Genomic DNA, 10,411 nt, shown 5'->3' on the forward strand with positions numbered 1-10,411 from the left:
ATCAAGAGTAATACTGAGCCAGTGCGGAGAAGGAGCACATCAATCACAGCATGGCTGAGCCTCTACTGCAGTCTGTCCCTTTTGCACCACAACTCCAAAGGAACAGTTGTAGACTCAGAGCTAATACTCACCTTTCCGTGCAGAATTTTAATCACATATTTCCTTTTTTGAACAGCAGGTAGAGCTGCTTGTTTTAAAACTTCCTGAATTGCATTTTAATGAATGCTTTAAGGGAAGATGTCCTGTATCTCAATTCAGGTTTTAGGGTGAAACACCTCTCCTGTGACATTTATAATATACCCTCTTCACGGTTAAACATCATATGTGACAATGAACGCCCCGTCCAGTTTTCCTCCAGAGTTAGAGGCAGTGGAGGTGGGCCTTGTTACGATTCTGGAGAAGAACAGAAAGCACAGAACATGTCAGCACTAGAGGACATCAGGGAAGCATTTGAAGACCGGCTCTACCACCCATGGGAAGGATCTTGAGGCTCACATGAAATCTTTTTTGTGGCTCGTGATATTTCTGGGTAGCAGATGCTTTCTCAAAAACAGATTTTACTTTTAAAAATATCAAATATAATTAACACTTTCAACATAAAATGAAGTCTTTGCTTCCAGATGCATTTCAAGGTGTTGAAATCAATCCATGCGGCCTTCTATGGCTAAGAGTTTTCGCTATATTATTGGTTTTACTGTCCCTTCTATGTGCCATGTCTGAAGACTTGGGAATAAGAGCAGGACATTTAAACTTTACTGTGTATGAAAGATGCCTACTAAGGAGGAATGTTTTGATAGTCTTTTGAACTATCCTGACCAATATGGCATAACTTATGAGGTTAAGGACTACATATACTAGTACCCCTTAAAAAAAAAAAAGAGTAGGTAAAAACGGTGTAAGCATCCTAGACACTGCATTAAGTTTTTGAGAAGGGGTAAACCCTTTAAACATGTTTAAAATAAACAAACAAACAAACAAGCAACAACAAAGCAAAATAGAATTGTTTGCAAAAGACCAAAAGCTTCAATAAAGAAAACCCAACATACTAAGCCCAGGAAATACTGGGGTGATTTAGCCTGTCTTTTAAGATAAAGACGAGTTCTATCTTCCCAGTTATTCCCTGACCGGGAGTATCACTGGCTTGTTTAGAACCACCCCATCACGTCACAGCTACCGAGAAGTACATGTGTCAACAACGCCTTTTCTTATTTAGATGCAGCAATATATCAAATGTGAATGTATAGTTTTTCATACGAGGTGACTAGAATGTAGATTCTTATCCTGTACAGAAGGACGAGGACAGGGGAAGGCATACATTAATTTATGAGTGAGGGGGAAATCCCATGCAAAACTTATGTAGAGTATCATTATCATAGCTGCCCCAAATCAGGAAAGCAGGGCTCAGATGTAGCTTGGTTCGTAGAGTTTGTCTGGCATGCATAAAGCTCTGGGTTCTAATCTTCCAGCATCACATAAGCCATGGTCGTACAAATTCTAGCACAAAGAGGACAGAGGGCTCAAGGTCACTCTGGACTATAAAATGAGTTTGAGAGGAACTGGGGGAACAGAAGACTTTATTTTGGAAAACAATAAGACAGGAACTATTTAAGTATTTGGGACATATTCTCTGAAGTTATTTAATTTTCTCCTGCCATTAACTAGTTAAAATGCACCATAGCAAACCAGAGAAACAACGCATTCTTTCTTGGCCACGTGTGAAAGACCTTTTTGATGGGTCATCCTTACTTTATTCTGAATTCTAAAGTCTTAGACAGAAAGGACTTCTGAGAGTTTCTGAGCCCTTTACTTTGTGTGCAGGGTGGGGTGAGGTGTCTTTGTCTAGTGGCTTCCTTGCAGGCTAGGACAAGACAGTGACATAGTGGCCCCGCATACTATGGTTCTCATAGCAGGAGAGTATGACTTACCCCCACACATCTTGCTGTTTCTGCTGCTTCCACTCCCTGCTTTGAAATCTGCAGCTTTGAGGAACTTCATGCCCAGTACACTGATCTACATGACTGTCTTTACCCTGAGGATTGTGTGTGGTTCCTAACCCTGACTGATTTTCTGATTTCTATTTTGATACCTATCACATGGGCTCTGTAGGACTTCAGTACAACCATCTGCTCTGTCTTGGATGCCTGTTAGACCACCCAGCTCCTCTAGAGAACAGGGTTGGCCCTTGTCTAGTCATCTCTCTCTGGCTTTTTCTTGCTCTACAGTATAGAGAAGTTATTCATTTCAATAGCCGGGGAAGCTACAATTTACCTGTTAGTAAACAGAAGATGGTTTATCAACAGACTTTACCTTAATGACTACAAATGTTTACCTCCTGCATTCCAGAATGCAAAGAAAGTCTTGGAAATGTCATAATATGTAACAAACATTTGCAACACAGATCCTTGTTCATCTTTACAAGAGACAATTGTATTCTGTCTTCACTGACACAAGAAAACATTCAGTAAAAAACACAGATAGGTGCACACACTTAGACGCAAATGAATATGCTAATTAAAATTGCAGCGGGCAGTTTATTAAAAATTTATTTTACAATCCAGCCATTTAAAACATCTTTACACCAACAAACAGAGCAGCCTGACTCCAAGAATCATAAGTGACTTATCTTAAAAGGAATATATTTATAGTTGGATGCAAGTATTTTTGAGGAATTTTGTACCAAATTATGTTTTGTTATGAGCATTTTGATTTTTCTCTTTTTACCCACAGGGAAAAAATTTTAAAACAAGTATCTCGTGTTCATTTTATGGATGAGAGGACTTCACTCACTGAATCTGCCATGTTTGTCCGAATTACAGCTGTTTATCTTGCAAGTTTCTTTAAGATTAATTAAATGCAAATGAAACCCTGTGAATCATGGGAATACCTGCCAGACCCCTTATTAATACCTTCACTTAAACCTCCTTTGCCAGAGAGTCATTAATTTGCTAAAAGAAAAGTGCTAAAGCAGTCCTTTGCCTACAGCAGCTTTGAGATGGCTGCCCAATTAGTTCAGTAGCATTCTGATCCTCTTTCTAGGCCCCGTGGCCCTTTGAGGACACAAGAAGGCTCCGATGATAACCTGGCAACCCAGGTAGAAACTCAGCCAAGTGTGAGTGTTTGAAGCTGCAGTTTGGCTGCCATCGTGTCGGCAGAGAGAAAGAATTCAGGCACCATGTCATCCAGTACAAAGGATAAAAACGGATTCAACCGGAAATTCAATGTGGCACCACATATGGGATACATGAGTGCGGTTATACAACAGGCCACATATTTTTTTTTGAACAGTCTCCTACATGTGATGCCGAGGACATGTGTAACCATCATAGCGTCTCTAGGAATCTGTATTTAATTTGCGTTGGGGTGGTGGCAGGGATTGGAGATCTGAAGCTGCCACAGGTTTGTGGCAGATGGCTCTGTGTCAGCTATGACAAGCAGCCAGGCTCGGCTTCCTCTGCAGATTTTCTTTTCTCTCTGATCAGGTAAATATGGGCACACTCTGGAAAGTTCTTCAGATTCTGCCTTAGGCTGCAAGTTTGCGACTTAGCCCCATCTGTCACAAATCTTCCCTGGGTTCTGTTGTGAGCAGAGACCTGAATTTACCATGTAGGGCTGCCCAAGAAAATGGAGCCACTTCACCCTGTAAGAAGGGGAGGAAGAGATTAGAAAGCAGTGAATAAGCACAGAGAAAAGAGAACTCGGAAACTCATGCTGCAAACTTACTTCGTCTTTCCAACTCTAACCCCAAAGCCACCAAGTCCCATCACCCCGAGACTGCTGGCTTCTGACTGCTTCAGCATCACTGCGTTTTAATTGTGGGAGGAAGCAGTTTGCACACGGGGACACTGCTGCACATTCCCTGGTTCATGCCATAGATGACTGCTCTTAGAAGTTTACCACCTGTCTTAACTTGTGTACAAAAGGTATACAGTGCTCTTAATTCACAGCGTTGCCAATGTGAATTCTACTCTTGAGCAGCAAGGACACGAGACAAATGCTTTTACTAGGACATGGGATTTATAAGGTGCTTCCATTCCCAAATGGGGTTCATTCATTATTTCATTAGGGCACTTGCTCGGGGCAAATGCTATTACAGTTGAAAAAAAAAATCCAGAACTGCAGATGAGTAACCCACAGGCCAAGAACATACCTATGGAGAAAGGTGAACTGGCCAAAACAGAGGCAAACCACATCAAATCAGAGGAGGGGAGAGGTGGGAAGGGGAGAAGAGGGGAGAGGGGAGGGGAAAGTAGATGGAGAATAACAGTAGATGGGAAATAGGAAAAAGGAGAGAAAGAGCTTAAGACTGAGACTTGGCATTACAGTTCATAGGTGGTGCTCAGAGATTTTCTAAGTCTTTAAGATATCACTATAGACCTTTGCATTTTCTAAGGAAAAAGCAAGATTTCAGAATAGTGCTAACGGTGCTGGGAAACACCTTGTCCATATTTAGACTATATACTCAAATTAAAATATGACCATCTCTTGACGAGAACTTAGAAGCAGCATGGCTGTGGTTTGGATGGCTGGAGCTTGACAGAATTAAGACAACTGCAAATGGCTTTTCTGGGCATCGAGTCTGCTTTGTAAGCATAATTACTGTTTGGAGTTAGTTTTAGACAAAAATCTGAAAATTCTTTCCTTCAAATAATAGATTTTATAGGTCTCAACTGTTGAAAAACTTAAAAAGGACAGAGTATAAATCAGTTACCTTCTGAAAACCTTAAACTACAGGCCACTCTCAAAAAGTAAGAAGATTCAGTTTTCCTTTTCCCTGAAATACAAACACCCACAAAAACATACAGATGCAGACACACACACACACACAGACACACACACACACACAGACACACACACACAGACACACACACACACACACGCACACACACGCGTATGCGCATGCACACACACACACTTACACACACATACACACACATATGCACACACACATGCACACACAGACACATGCAGGTACACATATATAGACACAAAAAACATACACATATACATACAGACACATGTACACACCCATGAAGATACATACAGACACACACAGACACTTGCACAGGTCCATGTGCACATGTGCAAGCACAGATACACACAGACATACACATTTGCGCATACCACTTACGCTCACAACCCATTACTCAGGTTGTAAGTCAAAACAAGTGAAGAACATGACGTCTTTAGGTGATGTCCACCTTACATACCAGCTCTAGCATGCTCCTGTTCTATTTGCAGTACTCATCATAAGGGGCCATCTCTTTTTTCAAAGCGTTTTAAAATAAGAGGAAGAAAAGTTATTTAAAAGCAAAAAGTGCTAGCCTCACACACCTATTAGAGTACTGAAGTGACTCACAGGTTAACAGAGAGGCAAAAGTGTACTATTAGGTCCAGACTTGCTTGTAGAAAGGATACAGCTGGTACTGTAAAAGTCAGTCTGCCTGTCTGTCATACTGGAAATCTGTTTACAGTAGCCTAGTGGTCTGGAGGGGCTCTTACTGTGAGAGAAATTAAACTTCTTTCCTTATGGAAGTATATGGTTACTGTAATTTTGTACCTGGAGCAAGACACAGCTTAATGCTAAGAAAAAGTTATAGTCAAAACCTGTATGGAATTCATACATGTAAGCTTTTAAAAAAGTGGTTTTTAGGCCTTTTAAAGCAACAAAAAGGTTTAAGATTTTAAGATTATTAAAAAACATTTATGTTTTATATGTATTAGATTTTTCCAATGATTTTGTACGTCTATGTGTGTGTGTGTGTGTGTGTGAGAGACAGAGATAGAGAGAGACAGAGACAGAGACAGACAGGGAGACAGGGAGACAGATAAATATACACATACTACATGCACACACATATACATTCATACATACACACACACAGATACATACATATGTATGGAGGTATGGCCTAAATCATTCAGGTGAAAAGGTCAAAGGGTTCTAATGCAGGAAGTCATTTTGAGAAACACCAAGAGTAAATCAGTTCTGCTTCAAATCCTGCTGCAACTGATAGCCCCACCTCTCAGTCATATTGATGTGTAATGCTTCAGATAAGGAAATTAGTATTTTCTTAGATATCAGTGATAACTGTACCTAAAGTTAGTAGTTTCTTATATAAAATATTAATTATTATATGAAAGTACAAGATAATTCATATAAGAAATTATATATTAATAGTTTTACCCCCGTCATTAACCTTCTAAGTGTGACCCCACATGAAAAAGTCTATGCCAAGATAAACTCTATAAGGTACAAAGCCCGAAAAGCTTTAAACACCAACCTGTAACAATAAGAAAAGATGTAAACCATAAAAGAAAGAAATTGAGGAATCCAGTGACAATCTGTCCAATGGCAGGAAATAAAAGAAAGAAGAGAAAAGAAAAGACTTTAAAAAGTCCTTGCATAAGTTAAGTAATGGAGGCCGCTCTGCAGGGGACTGAGTCTCTCTTACCAGAGAGAGCAAAGCTACCTGCGAATGGACAGGAACAGAAGGGCAGCACTGAAGCCACCACTGGGATCCAGGGTCTTTTGGTCAATTCATTCTTACTTGTATGACCTATGTAACTAAAGAACCAAACCTGAGACCATTCCTAGCGTTTTTAATCCAGTGCCTCATAATGGGCCATTTGTCTTAAAGGTCTCAACTACTTATGATTTTAGATACACCTCTTTACATCTGGAGAATAATTTTTGATACAATTATCACTAATATCTATCAATGAGGACATACATGAAGGTGTATCATAGATTTAAAATTAAAGTGTATTGCAAAAATATATGTGTAAATTCTTACAGATTAGTAATTTATAAAACATTGAGTTGCAGGGTTTATCATGTGAAGACTAGAACTTTCCATCAGGGCTAAAATGTAGCAGTTCAAGTATGAGTTATTTTTTTAAGTACGTGAAGAATTTTGTATATTAACATCATACACCAAGCTAACATTCCTTCAGGTTTTTTTCTATTTATTTGTAAAATAAACACTATATCCCAGAAGGGTGGTAATTCTATTGAAAAAGGTCAGCTAGAAATCTGTTTCCTTTCGAACTGCAGAAAACTGTTTCAGGACTTGTGAAGGCTCAGATGTAGGGAAACAGGGCTAATAGGGCTCAACCCTAACCAACACTGAAACAAATACATTTGATGGCACAACATATCTGTAAACATTTTATCAAAAATTTTCCTGAAGCATAACAAAAAATTGGTATTTTAGCTGTGAACTTAATGAAGTAGGTTCACATCACGACTATAGCATGGATCTACTTAGGCCAGAACTTTTGCTTCCTTAACTTTCATAACCTTCACGTTCTGCCTGCCTATCCCACAGGGGACTGAACGAGGAAGGCTGTACGTGAACCAAAGCGCATCTGAACTGTAGAAGGAGCGTACACTGGCAAACGGTGGAGGCCTCCACTCTTGGAGGCTTCCTGTGCACGATGCAACAGTATCCACTGTGGGAGCCACGCTGAAGCCTGGAACTGTGCAGTCAGCATTTTAAACCGTCATGAGCTACCTTCTGAACCATCGCCAAGTTAATAGACAATGAAAGATAATGAGCTTGAAATTGGGTGTTAAATTGCATTTTTGGTTCTCTCCCTTTTTGCTGAAGTTTAACTGTTTCCTGGAGAAATAAAGTCATGTTTTCATGTAGCACTATGTAAACATGTATTTTAGGCCTTGAAACAAGGGAGAGAAAAGGCAGGAAGGTTATATATTAACAAAGAAAATTACAAGTTTCTGGATTATCAAAGTACTAGATTATAAACCACATTAGCCTTATGAAAAATGAAGACACTATGGTCAAAGACCATCAAAAGGTGAATTATTCATGGCCTGGAGCTCCCTCTGACCTGGAAAGCAGACCCACTTCAGTTCCTTATCCTGTTAGGGGCTCTCCGTGCTGCTTCGTCAGTGTTAGCTGCTGGACTCAGGTAAGGGAGAGGTGACTGCTGATGGTACTGTTTATATGACCCATTTGCCTTGACGCTTTCAGCTAAGACCATGGACCCGACTCTAAATAAACAGAATTTTTAATGTCTCATTTTAAACAGGATGAAGGGAATTCAACTTTTGAAAGGTGTCTTTAGAGTAGTTCAAAAACCAACAGCAAATTTCACTAATGTGATTTAGCTAAATTTTCGAGGACTTAAGATTTCATTATGATGGGAAGAAAGGCTTATTCTTATTAGTATAATTGTGGACTCTTTCTTTTACTTTTAAGCTAATGAGTTACATTAATCCAGGTTCATTTTTATAAGCCTCTTGAGGCTAAATGTACAGGACAGTCATCTTAGAAAACAATAAATTAAAAAGAAAGCATGTTCTGTGCATGAAGTGCACGTATTTCCTAAGACCTAGGTTAATACAACTGGCATCCAGTTTAATTAATCCTTGTTAGTGTAAGAACCAGTACCCTCCCTAGCCTGTTTCCTTTAAACATTAGTATGGTAATTAGATTTTTTTTTAAAAAAAATTCTTTGTACTTAAATGTGGCATTTCTATCACGTAAATTTCTTCTCAATAGCTACCTTATAAAGATGTTTTCTTATAATGTCTGGTCTCTCACAGAAACTCTTGAGCCTTTTTGAAAGCTGTTCAGGTGTGGAATACAGATACTCAGCTGCAGGAAAAACAGATACATTTTTAATGAAACAAAAACCTCAAAGCACACACTCGATATTAGTCACTTTACTAATTAAAAATGCATATTGCTCTGTGCCGCCTCATGTTTTACATTATTTAAGCATGATTTTATAAGGTTACCTCAGCTCACAAGGATGTTTAATGCTAAATAAGACTGTGTAGTTGTGCTGTTTAGACATCTCCTCTGGGTGATTAAAATACATTATTCTAATGCAGCACAATGCATATGTGATATATTTAGTGATGAGATTTTTTCAAAGACCCAGTACTGTAGCTGTATGTACCCTGTACAACAGTTGCATATTATTAACTAGTCAATTGTTTAAAGAATTTGGTATGACTTCCAATCCTTGAATTTTCTCTGTGTATATCATTAAAAAAAATCTGTTAGCAATTGCAGCAGTACTGACCTGCTTATAAAAATCCGTCATTATGAGATGTGTATGCTAACAATAAAGAATGCTATTTGAAAACTTGCTTTTTTTGTTATCTTAAAAGAACAGATGGTAAATATAAGCTTACTCTAATGTATTAAAACACATAAACTCCCCTTAACACTAACATGTTGACTTGCCGAATAAACAACTGCTCCTACTTAAGTTTATTTTCAAACTCTTAGTTTAGCATGAATCCTGTATTAAATCACAACAAAGAAAAAGCACATGAAAGCGGCTACCTGGAAAGATTTCAGGATAAACCAAGTCTTTGGGACAGAGTGGGTAACAGCCACAGTACACAGCTTCCAACCTGCAGAATTGTGAGAAAGAGGACAGGGCAGCAGGCATGAGCACCACAGTCAGAAGGATCTGTCTAAGAGAGCAGTGAGAGCCCAGAGCTCACGGGACCAGCATCCTGGGCGGCCCTCTCCTCCTCGATGCCAGAGCTGCTCTTTGCGAGAGTCTATTGACCATACCCGACTTCCATGGGGCAGAGCCGCCAGCATATGCTTTGTTCACTGAAGTAATCAAAGCGTAGCTCTGCATTTTTGTTGTTTCTAAAATACTGTTTAACACATTTTATAATCAGCAGATAAACACATTCAACAACATGGGAAGTATGGACAGCTTTTCTTAATAATGCTGCGAAGTCCCAGAATGTTCACTTTTCAAAAAATGTTTAAATAAAATAGCAAATACTTTAGCAGGGAAGCCGTAGAAATGATCGAGGCTCTTTTAAAGCAGCAGAAAAAAAAATTTACAATCTGTTGTGATGGGCATTTTCAGTTCAGGCTCCTGCTTGGAAACAATTTGTTATTATGCAGATGTAAAACTCCAATTGTGGAAAAACTCTTGTTCAGATCATTTTAATGAACATTTTGCTTTTCTGACTAAAAATCAGCTTACTTTCTATTTTATCAGAAGAGAATAGTTTCGCTACTAAACAACCACGAAGTTGCGAGTTTTCCTAGGGACTGTGTCTGGAAGGTCTCTTCCTGTCCCTGTGGTGGGGGCTAAGCAGAGGAAAGGCATCCCCCTGCAGTCTGCTAGGTTTGCATGATGGTATTGATCCGACGTATCATAAACCTGGAATATACCACTGTCATTTCTGTTGGCTAGATATTATGCAGAGAAATTCAAAACACTCTTTAAAATATGTTTATTTTATGAGAAACTTTGAATTGCATCCAAAATGTTGACCAAAGGCGGAATTTATTTTGAACTGCAGAATTTTTTCAGTCCAAGAATGATCTGAAGTCATGTCAATGTTTACCTTGTTTATTTACAGTGACAGAGTACATGCAATTTAAACTGTTTTTAAGTGGGTGAT

The 10,411-nt window shown here is 39.0% G+C and overlaps 1 protein-coding gene across 3 annotated transcripts in view; it reads right to left on the bottom strand.

The window, feature by feature from the left end:
* Positions 1-2,505: 2,505 nt before the first annotated feature.
* The window catches only part of Gtdc1 (glycosyltransferase like domain containing 1), a 618,171-nt gene continuing 610,265 nt past the window's right edge, over positions 2,506-10,411 (bottom strand). For all 3 annotated transcript variants that reach the window (XM_032903252.1, XM_032903251.1, XM_032903253.1), the window contains 3 exons: positions 9,321-9,391; positions 8,530-8,621; positions 2,506-3,637 (listed from right to left, as the gene is read on the bottom strand). In XM_032903252.1, coding sequence (XP_032759143.1) covers positions 3,554-3,637; positions 8,530-8,621; positions 9,321-9,391 — 247 coding nt within the window. In that variant the 3' untranslated portion in view covers positions 2,506-3,553. The remainder of the gene's footprint in view (positions 3,638-8,529; positions 8,622-9,320; positions 9,392-10,411) is intronic.

Source organism: Rattus rattus, chromosome 5 (assembly GCF_011064425.1).
Source record: "Rattus rattus isolate New Zealand chromosome 5, Rrattus_CSIRO_v1, whole genome shotgun sequence".
Classification (NCBI taxonomy): domain Eukaryota; kingdom Metazoa; phylum Chordata; class Mammalia; order Rodentia; family Muridae; genus Rattus; species Rattus rattus.